General features: G+C 37.7%; 2 protein-coding genes across 3 annotated transcripts; both read left to right on the forward strand.

The window, feature by feature from the left end:
* Positions 1-553: 553 nt before the first annotated feature.
* LOC306901927 (leukocyte elastase inhibitor-like) lies at positions 554-4,228 on the forward strand. 2 transcript variants are annotated; one of them, XM_079470131.1, is made up of 7 exons: positions 554-1,113; positions 1,528-1,704; positions 2,192-2,329; positions 2,422-2,539; positions 3,118-3,266; positions 3,358-3,525; positions 3,619-4,228. In XM_079470131.1, exons 2-7 carry the CDS (start codon positions 1,537-1,539, stop codon positions 4,024-4,026), a joined length of 1,149 nt encoding a protein of 382 aa, XP_079326257.1. In that variant the 5' UTR covers positions 554-1,113; positions 1,528-1,536; the 3' UTR covers positions 4,027-4,228. The 2 variants fall into 2 exon arrangements, with proteins under 2 accessions (XP_079326257.1, XP_079326256.1); XM_079470130.1 differs by having other exon boundaries at positions 1,091-1,374.
* A 5,817-nt stretch (positions 4,229-10,045) lies between these two features.
* On the forward strand, positions 10,046-20,833 carry LOC306901298 (plasminogen activator inhibitor 2-like). Its single transcript, XM_079468977.1, has 15 exons — positions 10,046-10,068; positions 10,483-10,659; positions 11,147-11,284; positions 11,377-11,494; positions 13,888-14,036; positions 14,136-14,303; positions 14,397-14,793; positions 15,946-15,950; positions 17,599-17,775; positions 18,699-18,860; positions 19,098-19,235; positions 19,341-19,458; positions 19,548-19,690; positions 19,783-19,950; positions 20,027-20,833. The coding sequence occupies exons 2-15, from the start codon at positions 10,492-10,494 to the stop codon at positions 20,429-20,431; spliced, it is 2,454 nt and encodes an 817-aa protein (XP_079325103.1). The 5' UTR covers positions 10,046-10,068; positions 10,483-10,491; the 3' UTR covers positions 20,432-20,833.
* Positions 20,834-21,223: the final 390 nt, after the last annotated feature.

The following is a 21,223-nucleotide window of genomic DNA, read 5'->3' on the forward strand; positions in this document are numbered from 1 at the left end:
AAAGGAAATTTCGGACTTTTCCCATATTAAATTCCTTTCAATAAAAGGACAGATATGGAGGGAAGAGTCTTATGTTGTGTATTTACATGCATATAATTCATACATATTTACTGTTCTAAATGGGAACAGTCAAATACAATTTGTATTAACTTGAATACCTTAAGAAAACACATTTGGAATCCTAGAATTGCACATGGAATGATGATAAAACCATCTCTTGCGCTCTTAAAGGAGTAGTTCACCTTCAAAATGAAAATTCTGATATCATTTACACTTGTGTCATCACAACAGGGTGTTCTCTACCACCGTTTCCGTAAAAAAAATCTCTCTCTCTCTCTCTCTCTCTCTCTCTCTCTCTCTCTCTCTCTCTCTCTCTCTCTCTCTCTCTCTCTCTCTCTGTGTCTCTCTCTCTCTCTCTCTCTGTTTCTCTCTCTCTCTCTCTCTCTCTCTCTCTCTCTCTCTCTCTCTCTCTCTCTCTCTCTCTCTCTCTCTCTCTCTCTCTCTCTCTCTCTGCTCCGATTGTGCAGGAATACCCTACGCCCACTTGACGCTCATCAAAAGCGCCTGTAACAATGTAACAACCGAAAGTTGAGTTTATCAGCTCGCTAACCCTTCAATTTAGCATGTAAACACGTGAAAAGTTTCTTTTAGGCAGATTTTTGATAGATGGTAACCATATCGCTGTTCTAGGGTTTTGCAGCTGTAGATTTGAATATAAACCTGCTTATTTTTCGACTGTCTTTTGACGTGTTGCCATGTTCATTTATTTTTAAGCGCTAGCTTATAAAGCACGGCACTTTTAAAGATCTGGCAACCGTGTTACTGTAACGCAAGGCTCGTGAGAAGCGCAAGTTATGCAACATCTGATTTTACAACATACGCACTATTTAATTACTCTCATTCTCTCTTGTTCTCTCATTATATCATGAGTGTACTTAGATTAATCATCATTTTTTAATATTAATGAATTATTCAAACGTAGTCCTTTAAATAAAATGATAACTAGCGCCCTCTTATGGTACAGTCCAGGCGCCCCTGGGTGGGCGGAGCTTCATAGGTTATTTAATCTGTGACACACAGGAAAACAATCGCGTTTCTGAGTCATACTGAACGGTAAGGATGTTATTTCTCTCCTCTGTTTTTTACTGTCAAGTTTACATTCTATCCTACAGATTTCTGAAAAGTTTAATGTGTAAAAATCTGTCCGACTTTAAACTGCAAGAGAGAGGAAAGTAGACGTCATACATGTCATTATCATTACACGTTTCTCTGCGCTGGAAATGACGTGAAATGAGACATGTTTTGCTTAATCATCTTAGACATAAAGACCTTAAATATCTTTGTATGGTGGGATTTCTAACAAGCTTGTTAAAGGTACAGAATGTCAGATTTCATTGCTTCCACTGAAGCCCATAATATGCTTCTTTAAACATTTTAATATCATAATAATGCTAAAATAACATGTTCTATTGATCACATACATTTGTAAGTCTCTTAATCTCTCGTTCTCTCTCTTTCTTTGCTCAGGTTGTGCAAATGGAGTCTTTGTCCGCAGCAAACACACAATTCTCTCTCAATCTGTTCAAGAAGATCAGTGAGACAAACACAAGAGCAAATGTCTTTTACTCTCCTCTCAGCATCTCTTCTGCTCTGGCTATGGTGTCACTCGGTGCCAAAGGAAACACACAAGATCAGATGTTAAAGGTGATGTCATAAAGTCTGATTTATCTGATTTAATATATGAGTGGAAGAATGAAATGTCCATAGAGTTCTCTGAGCTGGTTTGTGCAAACAGGACACACCTTAAAACGAGTGTTATGTTGTAATGGATTCTCTGGAAGTGCTTGACACAAGAGAATGTCTGGTATACTGGTTTGAGTCTTTATGCTTATAATCACAGTTTCATCCGTTGCCTGAACGTGTCTGAAATCAATGGTGCTATCAGACGTTATGTAGTCACACCAAGCACAGTGTGTTAGGCGAGAGCTTCCATCTTTATTTTCTTCACTTTACACGTCATTTATTTCTAGAAATGTTTTTTCACGATAAATATTCTGTAGTGCAGTGGAAGCGCTTTGGCTGATGTCGGACATAATGACATTGAATATACATGCAGAATGTATTCAGAACAGATGTTTGCGTTATAAAATGGTGAAATTGTGTTTATTAACTCCTTTATCTGCTGCTGTAGGTTCTGTGTCTTAATAAAGAGGAGGATCATCATTCCAGCTTCAGCAAGCTCATGAGTGATTTGAACAAACCAGGAGACTCGTGTGTGTTGAGTATTGCCAATCGTCTCTACGGAGAGAAATCCTTCCAGTTTATTGATGTAAGGGCGGTTTATTCATTCACAACTCAAATAAAGGTCTAAAAAGTGTTCTCTGCTCTAATGTGACTTGCGCATCAATTGATCTTTTATAGAAATTCATTAGTGACTCACAGAAATACTATCAGGCCGGACTGGAGCCTGTAGACTTTAAAACAAATGCAGAAGCTGAACGAGTCAACATCAACAACTGGGTGGAGAAACAGACACAAGGTAAAAAACAGTGTGAAACTTTGTATCATTTTTAAAGTCCCTGTGAGCTGAAAGCAATGGTCGGCTTTATTTTAGTATTGTGACATATTTCTAAGTGAAACAGAATATAAATTATAAAATAGTGGGCACGGCTTGTGTTTTCATGCATAACGACAATATGTAAAATCATTACCAGGTCATTTGCTAAATATATCTTTTTAATTTTGCAAATGCATAAACAAAAGCAGAAGTTTGAATGATTTGCTGGAAATAAAACGTTTTCGAGACATCATACTGTAATTCCCTTTTTAAACCCTCTTTTAACCTATTTAACCATTCATTCTAACTATAGCAAAAATAGCATAAAAATAAAGCATAATGTGAAACATTCATAATTGTGAAGCTATGTGTCATATATTAAATCGTGAGTTGAGTGTACTGTTATGCACTTACTAAACAGATTTATGTTTTTATGTATATGTGTGCAAAGCTGCTCAAATGAAACAAACTGCATTTCCATTTGGTCACACTAGTAGTGCATTTCACTTTCATCTGATTTTCATTGTTCATGTAGTGAATTTAATATCCATGTGTATCAGGGAAGATCAATAACCTGCTGGCACGGGGGATCATCGATGATCAAACGCGTATGGTCTTGATAAATGCCATCTACCTGAAGGCCGATTGGAGGAATAAATTCCCACCTGTACGGCATGGGATTCAAGAGAAGCAGTTTAGGCTGAACAAGGTGAGATTTATTGTTCTTCTGTTCTTTATCATTATAATTCAATATTGTGAGATTTGAGGGATTATAACATGTTCTTATTGATGATTGGCAGAATGAAACAAAGCCGGTGAAGATGATGAACCAGACGTCAAGGTTTCCTCTGACCTTCATCCCAGAGGTGAACAGTCAGATCGTGGAGCTGCCGTATGTCGGGAACAATCTGAGTATGCTGATCGTTCTTCCAAATGAGATTGAAGACGACACCACTGGCCTTCAAAAGGTGAGATCTGTGCTATTTCAAATCAAATAACATCATTAAGGTATGATTGATTCATCACATTTCACAATAACATTCACTGATTCTCTTATCCAGCTGGAGAAAACACTGACCTATGAGAAGCTCATGGAGTGGACCAAACCTGAAAAGATGAGTGAAGTCAGAGTTGATTTATCTCTTCCCAAATTCAAGTTGGAGGAAACGTACGACATGAAGAGTCTGCTGAAGAGTCTAGGAATGGTGGATGCTTTTGTGAGGGGGGCAAATTTTTCAGGCATGTCCACCAAAAGTGATCTGATTCTGTCTGATGTGATTCATAAATCTTTCATTGATGTTAATGAGGACGGAACAGAAGCAGCAGCGGCTACTGCTTGTGTTTTCGAGCTCCAATGTGGTTACATAAATAAACCAGAGGTCTTCAATGCTGATCACCCGTTCCTGTTCTTCATCAGACACAATCCCACCAACAGCATTCTGTTTTACGGACGCTTCTGTTCTCCATGAGTTCCTGCTGGTAGTCTTTTGAGAAGTTTAGCGGTTGAAGGATCAGATTTGGTTTAAATTAATCTTACAGTGATAGTTCTGGACTGGGGTTTTGGTCATGGGATTCTCATATGTAATAAAAGATTATGTAATGTACATAAACAATTGTTTTTATATTTCTTTTATTGTTTTTTCTACTCAATAAAGGGTCAATATAACACTCCATTGCTTGGTTTTTAAAAATCCCCTCCCGATATAAACTCATGCCACAAAAAAAATCAATTAAGCCTGAGGTGTATTCCAGGAAACAGTTACTTACATACCCTGAATGTTACCTTTGCTTTAGGAAACAAAGGTTGAGGTTTATCAGCTAATCTGCCCTTAAACTTGCCCGCGTATGTCACATGACGAGCTTTCTGGAATACCCCCCCAGTCACTCCCGCATTAAGAGATGATTGAAACAGTACACAGACATTTAAAGAAAGCTAGTATTAAAAGTGGTGACAGATATCAAAGATTCGCGATGCAATATCATAAAGAGATATAGCAGCGCAATGGGGCGCCGTTTTAAAGTGAAATGTGTAACAAAAACCTGTCAAATATCGTAATATTTACTAACAAACTACATACATTTCACTATATTTACATAAATAATATTACATTTAATGACAATTAACATGAATCATGTTTATTACTTACTATTTAAAATATAAAAGATACATTTAAATGTTTTATCCAAATCTAAATGTTAAATGCAAAAGTTAAATCTAAATCCTATTTATAAATATAAATATTATATGTAAATATTATTCTACATGCATAGATATAAATAGTATTGTGTATATATATGACATATCGCTTATTGCTCCCCGAACTCTTTGTAAGTCGCTTTGGATAAGAGCGTCTGCTTAATGAATAAATGTAAATGTAAATATATAAATCACATTATAATCTAAATGTTGAGCTACAAAATTTAGAGAACATGTGCATTTATACATTTATATAAATGTACATGTATATTGAATATCGAATTTATATTGATGGCTTTAAACAAGATTTATATTTATATATATAGGATTTCACTGTTGCATTTATAATATAACATCACAATTCAGGATTTATATTTACATTAAAGATTTAGATAAAACATTTTAGTTTTAAAATTTAGATTTATTTTATATATAATATAGTATTTATATTGATGGACTTAAAACAAGATTTACATTTATATATTGGATTTAGATTAAATTTTTGAACTAAACCTTTGTGTATTTAAGATTTGTCATTTTAATATAACATTACAATTCTGGATTCATATAAACATTAAAGATTTAGATCAAAACATTTAGATTGAGCTTTAACTCTGGTGAAGTTTGACAGGTTTTTGGTAGGCCTACACATTTCAAGAGAACCCGTGAATTCAGTGTGAATCTCTCTCGAGATGGAGATGAGAGTAGACACTGCCGGTGAGCCTTTAACAGCTTTGTGAGCAGTTTTCTCAATATTACCTGACGTGTTCAGCTTGACTCTTTCAGTCACTGACAGGACGAACTGTTGTCAACACTGAAGATGATGCGCTTGGTTGTCGGACGCAAGAAATATTGAGAAATTATTTTCTTAAGAAATGCATCAAATGCACACAAACAGCGCTGTGGAGAAAGTGAGCATTCCGCGTATACACGTGTGTGTATGACCCCGACTCACCACCGGTGGTCAATATTTAAAGTTCGACACACCCATCATATTAAATATAAATATAAATCTTATGTTTTAAAAATAAAAAATTAACAATACAAGGATAATGGTATTGTATTGTTTTTTTACACTTCTCTATTTAAAACATTCGTCAGTAACACATATTCATGTGTATCACAACACATAAAAATACTGGCCTATATAGGCTACTTTAGTATTTACTATTGTAACAACCTGCTCCTTAACACCTTCAAGACAAAGAAGATCATCGTGGACTTCAGGAAGGCGAAAGGAGGCACACACGACCCCATCCACATTAATGGGATGGCTGTTGAACGTGTTTCCAGTTTTAAGTTCCTGGGGACTCATATTTCGGGGGATCTGTCCTGGACCACCAACACCTTATGCCTGATCATGAAGGCTCACCAGCGTCTCTACTTTCTGAGGACACTGAAGAAGAACCAACTGTCTTCAACTATCCTGGTGAACTTCTATCGCTGCACGATAGACGAATGAATGCTCATTTGCATTAATGGACCACTTTCATAACTGCACTAATTTATCTACTGCACTGTAACTCTATTAACTGCATCTACTCATCTATTGCACTGTAACCTCAATAACTGCATTAACTAATCTACTGCACTGTAACCTACACTGTTAACGATTTGCTTGTATTTTTACAGTACGTTACTGGCAGCACGGTTGCCAGTAAGTTACTGTATTTTGATTTACAGTGCTGTACTGTAATAGATTACTACAGTACAAAAAATATTGCTGTATAGAGACAACACAGTACTTTACTGTATTTTTGCTATATTTTTACTGCAATTTACTGTAATACCTATATTGACAAATTACTCTTTAATTCGTATTGGCAATAATTACAAATATTATTATATATTTTAGCTAGTTTGGATATAAATCTGTAGTTATTAATATTATAAAACTGCTATACTTGACATTATGAATCAAAAGGCAATCCAGGCAAATTTTTTATTGAATCATTTCATTGAAACAAAAAGTATTAAAACATTTAAAACAGTATTGAAGAATGATGTATTACATTAACAACATATAATGACTATGTACAGTAGTCAACATTTAAAGTGGATCAAAAAGGCGAGAACAATACCTATTCTTGTAACTTTTTTGACCCACTTCAAATGTTGACTACTATATATATTACAACATTTAAGTGAGCAAAAATATTCATACATTACATATCAAAACAAACAATAGCAACAAAGTGACAGGTGTCATCTAACACTGGCAAAGAAAACACTGGTCTGTAGTTAAAATGTTCCATTCAAACTGAGTGTCGTGTGTGAGAGTGTTGTGTGTGGCTGTGTGAGAGTGTTGGTGTTTGGGTGAGTGACAGTGTTGTGTGTGGCTGTGTGAGAGTGTTGTGTGGGGCTGTGTGAGAGGGTTGTGTGTGTGTGTGAGAGTGTTGTGTGCGGGTGTGTGAGAGTGTTGTGTGTGTGTGTGAGAGAGTTGTGTGCGGGTGTGTGAGAGTGTTGTGTGTGTATGAGAGTGTTGTGTGCGGGTGTGTGAGAGTGTTGTGTGGTGCTGTGTGAGAGTGTTGTGTGTGTGTGTGAGAGAGTTGTGTGCGGGTGTGTGAGAGTGTTGTGTGTGTATGAGAGTGTTGTGTGCGGGTGTGTGAGAGTGTTGTGTGGTGCTGTGTGAGAGTGTTGTGTGGGTGTGGGTATTTTTGTCGAGAAACTACATGACTTGTAACTGGACATCCTGGGATGACTTGCTTGGTTTAAAAATGACCAAATCCAGCCAAAATATCAATGGTGAGACTGTAACACAAAAAGCCAAAAATAACAAAATCTGTTAGCCATTGAAATAAGTACAAATTGTGAAGTAAATGGTGAAAGAAAATTCATTAACACTTTACTATAAGGTTTTATTCCATAACATTTATTAATGGTTTAGATAATATGAACTAACAATGAACAATATATTTTTCAACATTAATAATATTTGAGAATTCATTATGAATTAACTAATGTGAACAGAGATAAATTGATTGATTTAAAAATGTATTGCCAAATGTTAAAATGTATTAACATCCTATGTTAACAAATAGAACCTTATTGTAAGTGTTACTAAAAAGTCAGAAGTAAAACCAGAAACAAATTTGAATAAAAGTTGTATTATAAATACATGGTCAATACTTACAGAAACTCATAAGCCCAGGGTGAAAAAGTGGACCAAACTGTGACGTTAGAGCTGTAAGAAGAAATATATAATGATATGTTACTTGCTGAAATTTAGAAACCATGTTTATTATATACGCTTAAGATAGTCAATCAAAAATGTAGCAAAATGATCATTTAAATGTTTTCCCCTGTATACATTAACATTAAGAGTTCAAATATTTGGGATTGCATTTTCTATACCGTTGGTGTAGCGAAAGTCAATGTGTTTTTGGAAATGCATTTAAAGCTGATCGCGCTCCTCTTTCCGTATAGCGTCATTACGTAAAGGCGGAGTCAGCAGCGCTCCTTAACAAAGTACGAGCATTGATTTGAGGTGTTGGAAGCAATATCGCTACAAATATATTGTCATACAAAACATTTTGGCCAACTGAATGTAAAACACTCTAAAGAACATCATATCTGCTTCTGCGGATATACCGTAAATACAGAAATAAGCGCCGCAAACACATTTATAAATCTGTTAGTAATGAAATCTGTATGGATCGCACTCATCACAGTTAAATATGACGTTTCATTTTGTGTGAAGCAGTTTGGTAGCTGTGTGGGCTACTTTACAGTGACTTTGTTATTTCGTATGAGATTTATTTTGGAGGAATCTTAGTTGAATTGGTCAAAGATTATTTTATTTGAACACAAACGCGAGTTTATCTATTACCAAATTTACCTAGCTTGCCATTATAAACGAACTTCAACTATTCGACAGAAAATAAACTCACCAAAACCCTCATATGGTTGAAATAATCCTATATTCATTAAGTGAGATGTGTAAAACGGGTTTAAGCAGTGGGCTGACTTAGTTTAATTTCTGAGGTAGAAGCACGTTTGTTGGCGACCATATCTCTCATTCCACGTTTAAAACAATACTGTGACAAACTGTTGTGCAAAATACAAAAACAAAATATTTTTTTTGTATGAAACACATAAAATAAACCAAACTAAAAACTTACCAAACTGCCAGAAATCGATTATCCTCCTCCAGCTGCAGCCAGGATGGGCTCTGTGGGATTTGACGTGATGACGTTGTGGCACACTTTTGTTACACGTTACAGCAAAGCTACAGCGAGGTTACAGCGAGACCAAAATTTACTGTAAAAGTTTCCCGCTCAATGAAAATTACCCAGAATGCATTATGAGCTGCAGTATTTTACTGTAATATACAGATGCAGTATTGTACTGTGGATTTTTACAGTAATGTTCTGCTAATCTACAGCGACATCTAACAGTGTAATTAACTGCATCTACTCATCTACTGCACTGTAACCTCAATAACTGCATTAACTCATCTTCTAGACTGCAACCTATTATTAACTCTTATACTGCAGCGTAACTTTAATAACCGCATTAACTAATCTACTGCATTGTTACTTCAACAACTGCATTAACTCACCTATTGCATTACAACTTTAATAGCTAATGTCAATAATCTATGCACACTTAAATCACTTGCACTATTGTTTAGTCTAAATTATTATCTGCTCATATCCACCTGTACATTAATGTTCATAGTATATAGTCATCTGTATATATTGTTCATAGTCCATGCCCACTGTTTAATATTTTCTCAATATTGTATTCTGTATTTCTTCACTGTATATCCTGCACTTCTGGTTAGACCTAAACTACATTTCGTTACACTGTACTTGTATATGTGTAATGACAATAAAGTTGAATCTAATCTAATCTAATCCAATCTAATCTAATCTAATCTAATCTAATCTAATCTAATCTAATCTAATCTAATCTAATCTAATCTAATCTAATCTAATCTAATCTAATCTAATCTAGTACAATATAACAACTGTTGAATATTATGGTAATTATCACACTATATTAACATAAACTACAGTATTCTGTATGATGTACGATGTAGCTTTAGTAAATGTATCTTGTAGTATATTTTAACATTTACTGTGGTAAGGTAAAAACGGTACTGTGCATTTACTATACAGTTTGCAATAATAAATATTGTCGTCTGGGCATGTGGGCGGGGTCACACAGATAGCCCCTCCCTAGGTAACCACGCCTCGATCTGAAGTCTGCAGACAGTAGCTTCTCTGAACCCCTTTAAGTGGGCGGAGCTTCATAGGCTACTATCTGTGACACACAGGAAAACAATCGCGTTTCTGAGTCATACTGAACGGTAAGGATGTTATTTCTCTCCTCTGTTTTTTACTGTCAAGTTTACAATCTATCCTACAGATTTCTGAAAAGTTTAATGTGTAAAAATCTGTCCGACTTTAAACTGCAAGAGAGAGGAAAGTAGACGTCATACATGTCATTATCATTACACGTTTCTCTGCGCTGGAAATGACGTGAAATGAGACATGTTTTGCTTAATCATCTTAGACATAAAGACCTTAAATATCTTTGTATGGTGGGATTTCTAACAAGCTTGTTAAAGGTACAGAATGTCAGATTTCATTGCTTCCACTGAAGCCCATAATATGCTTCTTTAAACATTTTAATATCATAATAATGCTAAAATAACATGTTCTATTGATCACATCAATTTGCAAGTCTCTTAATCTCTCGTTCTCTCTCTTTCTTTGCTCAGGTTGTGCAAATGGAGTCTTTGTCCGCAGCAAACACACAATTCTCTCTCAATCTGTTCAAGAAGATCAGTGAGACAAACACAAGAGCAAATGTCTTTTACTCTCCTCTCAGCATCTCTTCTGCTCTGGCTATGGTGTCACTCGGTGCCAAAGGAAACACACAAGATCAGATGTTAAAGGTGATGTCATAAAGTCTGATTTATCTGATTTAATATATGAGTGGAAGAATGAAATGTCCATAGAGTTCTCTGAGCTGTTTTGTGCAAACAGGACACACCTTAAAACGAGTGTTATGTTGTAATGGATTCTCTGGAAGTGCTTGACACAAGAGAATGTCTGGTATAATGGTTTGAGTCTTTATGCTTATAATCACAGTTTCATCCGTTGCCTGAACGTGTCTGAAATCAATGGTGCTATCAGACGTTATGTCGTCACACCAAGCACAGTGTGTTAGGCGAGAGCTTCCATCTTTATTTTCTTCACTTTACACGTCATTTATTTCTAGAAATGTTTTTTCACGATAAATATTCTGTAGTGCAGTGGAAGCGCTTTGGCTGATGTCAGACATAATGAAATTGAATATACATGCAGAATGTATTCAGAACAGATGTTTGCGTTATAAAATGGTGAAATTGTGTTTATTAACTCCTTTATCTGCTGCTGTAGGTTCTGTGTCTTAATAAAGAGGAGGATCATCATTCCAGCTTCAGCAAGCTCATGAGTGATTTGAACAAACCAGGAGACTCGTGTGTGTTGAGTATTGCCAATCGTCTCTACGGAGAGAAATCCTTCCAGTTTATTGATGTAAGGGCGGTTTATTCCTTTACAACTCAAATAAAGGTCTAAAAAGTGTTCTCTGCTCTAATGTGACTTGCGCATCAATTGATCTGTTATAGAAATTCATTAGTGACTCACAGAAATACTATCAGGCTGGACTGGAGCCTGTGGACTTTAAAACAAATGCAGAAGCTGAACGAGTCAACATCAACAACTGGGTGGAGAAACAGACACAAGGTAAAAAACAGTGTGAAACTTTGTATCATTTTTAAAGTCCCTGTGAGCTGAAAGCAATGGTCGGCTTTATTTTAGTATTGTGACATATTTCTAAGTGAAACAGAATATAAATTATAAAATAGTGGGCACGGCTTGTGTTTTCATGCATAACGACAATAAAATCTGTCATGAACTGTGACAGAGAACCCAAGTGCAGGCAGCGGATGCAAGGGGTTAACAAGGGGATTTTATTATATAAAACAGAACCGAAAACAAAAGCCCACAATGGGGTAAAAGAACATACAAGAACCGAAGGGGGACTTAACTAAAACAGACTAGAGCTAACACTCACAAAGACTAACTAATACAAAACACTAAGACTAGACTTGACTTGGCTATACGGTAGCAGGTTTCAGGTACAAGGTAACAAGAACGGCATACAAGTACAACGAACGAGCACAAGACAATAGACAAGAGGGCATTAAATAGGGGAACAAACACAGGATAATTACTAAGGGGCAGGTGAAGGTAATGAAACACTAATGGGAAGGCTAACGAGACAAAAGGGCGGGAAACACTGACGAGACACGAGAAAGCACATGGCAGGTCAGAATCAAAACAAAGCCATGTCTTTCTCAAACAAAACCTAAGGCTATGCCATGACTCCGCTGCAAGACCAAGAATAAACATGACATGATAGCGGAATCATGACATAAGCCCCCCCTTAAATGAACACCTCCTGGGGACGCCCAAAACCCCGCCCTGCAGGACACGACCCTCCGGGCCGGTAGACGTCTGCCTCGGAGTAGTGGAGCCCAGGAGAGGATCAGTGCCCGAGGAGTCAGCGGACATCGTCCCCGAATCTCCCCCACTCGCCGCGGATGCAGCCAAGCGGAACATGAGCCACGGAGCTCGAACCGGCCGGAGCTGAGTCCCCCGGGGCGGCGACAGTCAGGACGCAATCCTCCGGGACGCTAGCCAATGGGGCGGGTACCCCGACTGGCACTCTGGCCTCGTCCCGGTTGATCACGAACCTGACCATATCGTCGAACCCCAGGGGCTTAAGCATCGTCTTCTCCGATGGCGTGAGACGGTTGGTGAGGCAGCCATCAAAGATCACCTTTAATTCTGCATCACCGAACTCCGTATCCCTCGCCACCGAAGAAAATGCCCTGGCGAACTCCCGCGTCCCATGATCCCCCTGACGGAACCCAAACAGCAAGTGGGCAAGGCGAGATCGCAGGAACGATGCTGAGCTGTCCATGTTGGCTGCCTGCTGGGTTCGGTTCTGGCTCGTTCGTTCTGTCATGAACTGTGACAGAGAACCCAAGTGCAGGCAGCGGATGCAAGGGGTTAACAAGGGGATTTTATTATATAAAACAGAACCGAAAACAAAAGCCCACAATGGGGTAAAAGAACATACAAGAACCGAAGGAGGACTTAACTAAAACAGACTAGCGCTAACACTCACAAAGACTAGACTAGACTAGACTAGACTAGACTAGACTTGACTAGACTTGACTAGACTTGACTAGACTTGACTAGACTTGACTAGACTTGACTAGACTTGACTAGACTTGACTAGACTTGACTAGACTTGACTAGACTTGACTAGACTAGACTTGACTAGACTTGACTAGACTTGACTTGACTTGACTTGACTTGACTTGACTTGACTTGACTTGACTTGACTTGACTTGACTTGACTTGACTTGACTTGACTTGGAAACGAACGAGCACAAGACAATAGACAAGAGGGCATTAAATAGGGGAACAAACACAGGATAATTACTAAGGGGCAGGTGAAGGTAATGAAACACTAATGGGAAGGCTAACGAGACAAAAGGGCGGGAAACACTGACGAGACACGAGAAAGCACATGGCAGGTCAGAATCAAAACAAAGCCATGTCTTTCTCAAACAAAACCTAAGGCTATGCCATGACTCCGCTGCAAGACCAAGAATAAACATGACATGATAGCGGAATCATGACAAAAATCATCATTACCAAGTCATTTGCTAAATATATCTTTTTTAATTTTGCAAATGCATAAACAAAAGCAGAAGTTTGAATGATTTGCTGGAAATAAAACGTTTTCGAGACATCATACTGTAATTCCCTTTTTAAACCCTCTTTTAACCTATTTAACCATTCATTCTAACTATAGCAAAAATAGCATAAAAATAAAGCATAATGTGAAACATTCATAATTGTGAAGCTGTGTGTCATATATTAAATCGTGAGTTGAGTGTACTGTTATGCACTTACTAAACAGATTTGTGTTTTTATGTATATGTGTGCAAAGCTGCTCAAATGAAACAAACTGCATTTCCATTTGGTCACACTAGTAGTGCATTTCACTTTCATCTGATTTTCATTGTTCATGTAGTGAATTTAATATCCATGTGTATCAGGGAAGATCAATAACCTGCTGGCACGGGGGATCATCGATGATCAAACGCGTATGGTCTTGATAAATGCCATCTACCTGAAGGCCGATTGGAGGAATAAATTCCCACCTGAATGGCATAGCACTAAAGAGAAGCAGTTTAGGCTGAACAAGGTGAGATTTATTGTTCTTCTTGTGTTCTTTATCATTATAATTCAATTCAATATTGTGAGATTTGAGGGATTATAACATGTTCTTATCGGTGATTGGCAGAATGAAACAAAGCCGGTGAAGATGATGAACCAGGAGTCATTCTTTCCTCTGACCTTCATCCCAGAAGTGAACAGTCAGATCGTGGAGCTGCCGTATGTCGGGAACAATCTGAGTATGCTGATCGTCCTTCCAAATGAGATTGAAGACGATACCACTGGCCTTCAGAAGGTGAGATCTGTGCTATTTCAAATCAAATAACATCATTAAGGTATGATTGATTCATCACATTTCACAATAACATTCACTGATTCTCTTATCCAGCTGGAGAAAACACTGACCTATGAGAAGCTCATGGAGTGGACCAAACCTGAAGAGATGAGTGAAGTCAGAGTTGATTTATCTCTTCCCAAATTCAAGTTGGAGGAAACGTACGACATGAAGAGTCTGCTGAAGAGTCTAGGAATGGTGGATGCTTTTGTGAGGGGGGCAAATTTTTCAGGCATGTCCACCAAAAGTGATCTGATTCTGTCTGATGTGATTCATAAATCTTTCATTGATGTTAATGAGGACGGAACAGAAGCAGCAGCTGCTGCTACTAGTGTCAGCAAGGTCCTATGTGGTTACATAAATAAACCAGAGTTCTTCAATGCTGATCACCCGTTCCTGTTCTTCATCAGACACAATCCCACCAACAGCATTCTGTTTTACGGACGCTTCTGTTCTCCATGAGTTCCTGCTGAGACAACCTTCTCCAAAGCTTAGTTAAAGCAAAGTTACTGTTATGCAATCAACGCTTTTAGGTTCTATGTGCATATATGTTGTAGTCTCAAGCCAATAAAGCTTCAATGAAGTGAAAAGTAAAAGTGTTGTATTTACACCAATTGGTTTCATTCATGAATCATTCGTAAATAAATGAGTGATATGAGCGTAAAACGGACCTTCCTGAAAACTCTCCTCCGGACTCACAAATACTTCGTCAACGTCAGATTTGATAGTAAAATGTGTTTATGTTTATGAATACCAATCATTAGTAAATAAGGCGTGCATGCGCTCTCATATAACAGTAGCACAATCCCCGCCTATGAATTACAGCTGCGCAAATGATGTATCTAGGAATGCTTTGAAATCCATTCTTATGTTTGGCATGTTATATTGCATAAATGCATAAAAGACTATTAGGCTATATGCATAACAATAAAATAATAATACCACCAAAGCGTTTTTGCCCATCTGAAATAATGTCTGGTGCTCTCCTGGAAATAACCAGCTGGTGGCGCATGAGAGCGATTGGTGAGCCAGTTGGCACTGGCAGACATTCACTTTGGGGAAAGGTGTTGTTGTAAAAAGCAAATATATATATAGATTTGGGAACAGTTTGATGTTATCAAATATTTGAGTTGGAATCATGACTAAGCTAAGCAGCCCATTGCAGTATTTTAAGACTCGCTCGCGCACCTTCGCTCAAAACAAAAAAGCTTTTTTGTAGTTTGGTTCGGAAGTGCGAGGAAAACAAAGATGCTTAAACTAACAATCAGATGACTTTAGCCCTGTTAAAACAAAGACCAGACGTGATTTACAATTCACAGAAGTTAAAAACAGAATTAACAAAATGTTTGACCCTCGTGGCTGCCACTGGGGTCTGAGCGATTCAGAAAAGTTTGTGTAAAGGTCAAAAACATCTTTTTTATCATGATATAAAGAAAGTGTGAATAAGAAAAGTTTTATTGTACTTGCTTTATTTGCAGGGAACTATAAAGACCACCATTATTTTTACATGTTCATATAGGCCCATTTAGTTTTACTGCTAAACAAATTATCCTCTTTGAATGTGGCTCATTTAATTCAATTGACATTGATGTTATGATCCTAGGGTGTGTAACAAAACTTGTAAAAATACAGTCATGTGTTTAATATTTGACAAATTGATAAACAGCAGTTGCTCAAAAAGATGTGAGACGTCTGCACTGTTAAAATGTTCATCCCATGACGGTGTACTGATGCACTGAACAAACCCACAAGCCTTCACCTGCTGCTGGTGAGTCAGGAGATGGATTTGGCATAAAAAAAGTTTGTCGTTTTTATTCGGTGTGTAATGTAAAACACATTGCCTCATGTTAGCAGACTGATCATGACATATTGTCTCACAGGAAGCAACGAAATTTATAAGCTTCACATCTGTCAAGCAGAATCTGGTTTGACAGCCCTGATGTCATTTCATACAATGTAATCTCGATCATTGGCTTTGGTCGTATTCTCTATGTGTTGATACTTGCTTCAAACCAGAAAACAGTGTAACACCCAGATAACATCTCTGTTGTCAAGCGTGATGACAACATCACACTTTTACACTTGAGTTTTCTTCGTACAGACATAACCAAGATAACTCACAACTGTATATTTTACACATTAAGATAAATGGATAGTTCACCTAAAAATGAAAAAAAATCATCTTTAACTTATCCTCGTCTTTACACAACTGAGTGTCTTTCTTCTTCACAACACAAAAGAAGATATTTTGAAGAACGTTGATAATCAAACAACATTGATCCCCATTGACTTCCAGTGAAGGGGCGTAAAACCACTGAGACATTTCTCAAAATATGTCATTTTCTGTTTCTTTCAAATTATAAGATGAGATAACAAGCTTTAAAGTTTTTGCATCCCATTTGACTCTGTAGACCTTTCATTTCCCAAAATAGTCCAAATGTGCACAGCGTGAAGAAAAATACACCACATACTGTAAATCATTCTCACAGAAAAGACGAATAGCTAAATTTGGACGAGCATGTCAATTTCAAGGAAGAGATTTCATGCACACAGTTGTTGTTATCTGCAGTATTGATTCAGTGAATATGAATCCAGGGCTGTGAACAGTGTCTGCCCCTCTGCCCTCATCCTCTAGGTGCCCCTCTCAACCCCACCTGAGGGCAGGTATCCATTCTAAAAATACATCTCTTATTAAAAGTCCTCTAAACATTTCAACAAATCCCCATTATTGTGAAGATGCTGTGTTGGCTACTATTCATGTTTTAAAAGAGTTCTACCTTAACATAGATAGATTTACATATTTACTGAGTGTTACAGTGTGATAAGTAGTAAGACGTTTCTAAAAGCGTGTGCCGTCTTCTCTTGCCCCAACCCTAAGTGCCCTTTGTTGTTTCAGCGTGCTCAGTCCCTCAAAACGTCTGTGTAGGCAAGGGCCCTGCATGAATCAACTTTCCGCTTGTCATACGGCAACATTCCTCTCTCACAAAGCTGGGCGTTTCAGGGCGAGGCATCATTCTTTAAAACAACACCAACCCAAAACAACTCATTCAGCTGGGACACACGGGAGAACTTCATCGGATCTGCTGAGTATTTTATAGGTAAAGCTTTCGTTTCATTCTTCGCTTGGCTACATTCCCTGTATAATACAGCTATTCTGCAAAGATGCAGGAACTATATATACGCATCTAATATGCATCTATTGGTTATTCGCAGTGAATCGCTTTGTATGATTAATCTCACTCTATTCTTTGCTCAGGTTGTGCAAATGGAGTCTTTGACCGCAGCAAACACACAATTCTCTCTCAATCTGTTCAAGAAGATCGGCGAGAAGGAAAAAGATAAGAATGTCTTTTACTCTCCTCTCAGCATCTCTTCTGCTCTGGCTATGGTGTCACTCGGTGCCAAAGGAAACACACAAGATCAGATGTTAAAGGTGATGTCATGTAGTCCGGCTTTCTTTCTTCAAAGGACAGAATAGTTCTCAGTTCTCTTCATTAGGTAACCTTGACTGGGAGGGCTGAGGTTTGGAACAGGAGTAGGTGTAATTGACAACTGATCTGTGGACTGTTGTTTGTTTGAATATTTAATGTTTGATTGCGTTTATTGTCGAGTTTTTAGAAAGAATTGTTTAAAAAGTCGGTAAGACTTTACATGAAGGTACCCTTTATAATGCATTTATAAATGTGTTCATTAATGATTAAGTAATTTACAAATGCATTATGAAGCAGTTATTACTGCATGAATAAAAAGAGGGATTCTAACAAATACCTGCCAAATAGTGAGTAATTTTAACCCACATGTTATAAATGCTTAATAAATGTATTCATTCATTATTTATTTGGCTCGAAAGACGATTCATTGTTATCTTGATGTTGTTTGCTATATAGTCTGTCAGCCTGGACACTGTTCACTATCTGGCAGGTATTTCGTTAGAATCCCCCTTTTTATTAATGCAGTTAATAAAACATAATGAACAATCCTCTCATGAATCCTACAAATCTTACAAACAAGCAAACACATTATTAACCGTGATGTAATGTTTCAATAAAGTACTTTGTGCATGTTCAGACGCAACTCGGGTTGGGTCTCTTTATGGTTAAATTAAAGCTTGAAAACTGAAATCCCTAATGCTGCAGTCTTAATGAATGAAATCTCAAGTGTTTATATGCAGGGGGTCACAGCTAGCTAAAAATAAAGAAATCCTCCTCCAACTTATGTCTCATTTCTATAGTATTTTAGTTGAATCTCGAGCTCCCCATTATGAACCAAGAGCCAGATCTGTGTACATTCGGTTCTATTCTGTTTTGTTATATTTGTGAAGTTGTAGTTGTTTATTTTCCATCAATTCTGCTTTAGGTTCTGTGTCTTAACAAACTTGTCAAAGCTGACGGCGCGACGCCTGGATCATCAGCTCAACAGTCGAGCCCAAGACACCAGGCAGCCGTCACCAGCAAGGGTCGATCTCAACCGCCAATGACGCAACAGACCCAGAAATCTCTGATACCTGACTTCCTCAAGGTTCAGAATGAATATTTGCATATATAATAACTTCATGTTTCTGTTTCATGTAAACGTACAAAGGGAAAGCAAAAAGCAAAGATATGCTTACAAATATGTAGGTGATAAATGTTTGATATGCTGCGAATGACAAGATTTTGTGATGTGATCATTGTATTTTTGTTTTGTTTTTATTTATTGTGGAAGCTATAGTGGGGATCTGTTTTGTATCACAGTGTTTTTATATTGTTACTCTAGAAATCTCCTGCTCAGCCAGGAGATCTTATTCATTCCAGCTTCAGCAAGCTCATGAGTGAGTTGAACAAACCGGGAGTTCCATATATGTTGAGTCTTGCCAATCGTCTCTACGGAGAGAAGTCGTATAAGTTTATTGATGTAAGAGCGGTGTATTCTTTCACAACTCAAATCATTCTTGTTCAAGAGAATTGTGGAAATGTGACACGTTGACATGTGTTTCACGTCAAATGATTTTTGTTTTAGAAATTCATTAGCGAATCGCAAAAATACTATCAGGCCGGACTGGAGCCTGTGGACTTTAAAACAAACGCAGACGCTGCGCGAGTCAACGTCAACAACTGGGTGGAGAAGAAGACACAAGGTAAAACCAATATGAACCTGGTTTATCAAACAATTCTTCAATTGTGCTGTGCAAGTGTCTTGAATTGGCAATAAAATATGTACTATCAGGGAAGATCAAGGAACTGCTGAAGCCCGGGGTCCTCGATGGTATGACGCGTTTGGTCTTGGTGAACGCCATCTACTTCAAGGGCAACTGGGAGAGTAAATTCTTAAAGGAAGCCACTGTTGAGCAGCAGTTTAGACTGAACAAGGTGACATTAAATGTTCTTTACATGAAGTTCAGTATTTTCAAACAGTCATGAGATATGAGGGGTCATAACTTGTTCCCATCGGTGATTGGCAGAATGAAACAAAACCGGTGAATATGATGAACCAGAAGTCAAAGTTTCCTCTGACCTTCATCCCAGAGGTGAACAGTCAGATCCTGGAGCTGCCGTATGTCGGGAAGAACCTGAGTATGCTGATCGTCCTTCCAAATGAGATTGAAGACGACACCACTGGCCTTCAGAAGGTAAAACAGGGGTTTGCAAAATTGCTAAAATGTTCATTCACAAATCGACAGACACTTACTTAACTCTCTTATCCAGCTGGAGATAACGCTGACCTATGAGAAGCTCATGGAGTGGACCAAGACCGACAACATGAGTGTACAAGAGGTTCAGGTTTCTCTGCCCAAATTTAAGATGGAGGAAACGTACGACATGAATAGTCTGCTGAAGAGTCTGGGAATGGTGGATGCTTTTGATATGGCGGAGGCAAACTTCTCAGGCATGTCCACCAACAATGATCTGGTTCTGTCTAAAGTGATTCATAAATCTTTTGTTGAAGTCAATGAAGAAGGTACAGAAGCAGCGGCGGCTACTGGTGCCGTTATGATGACCAGAAGTATAGTGATTCCTCAGTTTTTTAACGCTGATCATCCGTTCCTGTTCTTCATCAGACACAATCCCACCAAGAGCATTTTGTTTTATGGACGCTTTTGCTCTCCGTAAAAGCTGTGTTGCTTAAAGTTCATTCTGTTCGTAAAAAAGTGTTTATTTGGAATAAACTATTTTGTGCTTCTGGTTTTCCTGTGCTTAAAAAGATCAATTAAATTGTTCCGGAAAAACTTCTCACCACCTTTTGTTTTCAATAGAAATGCATTCAAGATTCCTTGAAACAACTTTCAAAATGCAAAGGTTATTAGAAAGATGTAAATAATACCTTTTGGATATCTAACAACTCATTTTTAAAGGAGAAGGAATCGATACTGTTTGAAGGGGAAATATAAGTATAAACATTTGATATTGTTTTAACTAGTAGGCACTGATATATTGGACTTATTTTTCGGATTAAACAGTGATTCTGTTACACACGTTCAACGCTTAATGGCGATAAAGCTTCTTGTCTTCCTGACATGTTCATTGTTCTTTTAATCAGTACACATACACACACACACATACACACACATACATACTGCGTCCGAAATCGCGGGCTCAGCGATTAATCAAAGTCGAGATGTAAAAGATGCGATTTGCTAATGTGAAAAATATGAACCGCGTCTTTTCCAAGCTCGCTTCTGAGTGAGATTCTTGCTAAATTACTAAAGTGCCCAATCAGCACTGCCCTAGTAAACCCGTCATTAAAAACACAAACAAACAGAAAGCAGGATAGAGACTTGACGCATGCGTCAGCAGATGTCAATTTTATCCAACTGTTTTGCTAAATTGACTTGGAGGAAATGAAACATTCAGAACATTTTCTTCCAAATACTTAAAAATGTATAAATCAGCCTATGTACTATT

The sequence above is a fragment of the Barbatula barbatula genome (genome assembly GCF_947034865.1).
Source record: "Barbatula barbatula genome assembly, chromosome: 12".
Lineage (NCBI taxonomy): Eukaryota > Metazoa > Chordata > Actinopteri > Cypriniformes > Nemacheilidae > Barbatula > Barbatula barbatula.

Excerpts from the sequence above, each read along its gene's own strand:
- LOC306901927 (XM_079470130.1), top strand. The coding sequence starts at position 1,291 with ATGAGACATGTTTTGCTTAATCATCTTAGACATAAAGACCTTAAATAT. Across the intron at positions 2,330-2,421 it reads AATCCTTCCAGTTTATTGAT|AAATTCATTAGTGACTCACA; the intron begins GTAAGGGCGGTT and ends GATCTTTTATAG. Across the intron at positions 3,526-3,618 it reads ACACCACTGGCCTTCAAAAG|CTGGAGAAAACACTGACCTA; the intron begins GTGAGATCTGTG and ends TCTCTTATCCAG.
- LOC306901298 (XM_079468977.1), top strand. The coding sequence starts at position 10,492 with ATGGAGTCTTTGTCCGCAGCAAACACACAATTCTCTCTCAATCTGTTC. Across the intron at positions 17,776-18,698 it reads CACAAGATCAGATGTTAAAG|GTTCTGTGTCTTAACAAACT; the intron begins GTGATGTCATGT and ends ATTCTGCTTTAG. Across the intron at positions 19,691-19,782 it reads AGCAGTTTAGACTGAACAAG|AATGAAACAAAACCGGTGAA; the intron begins GTGACATTAAAT and ends GGTGATTGGCAG.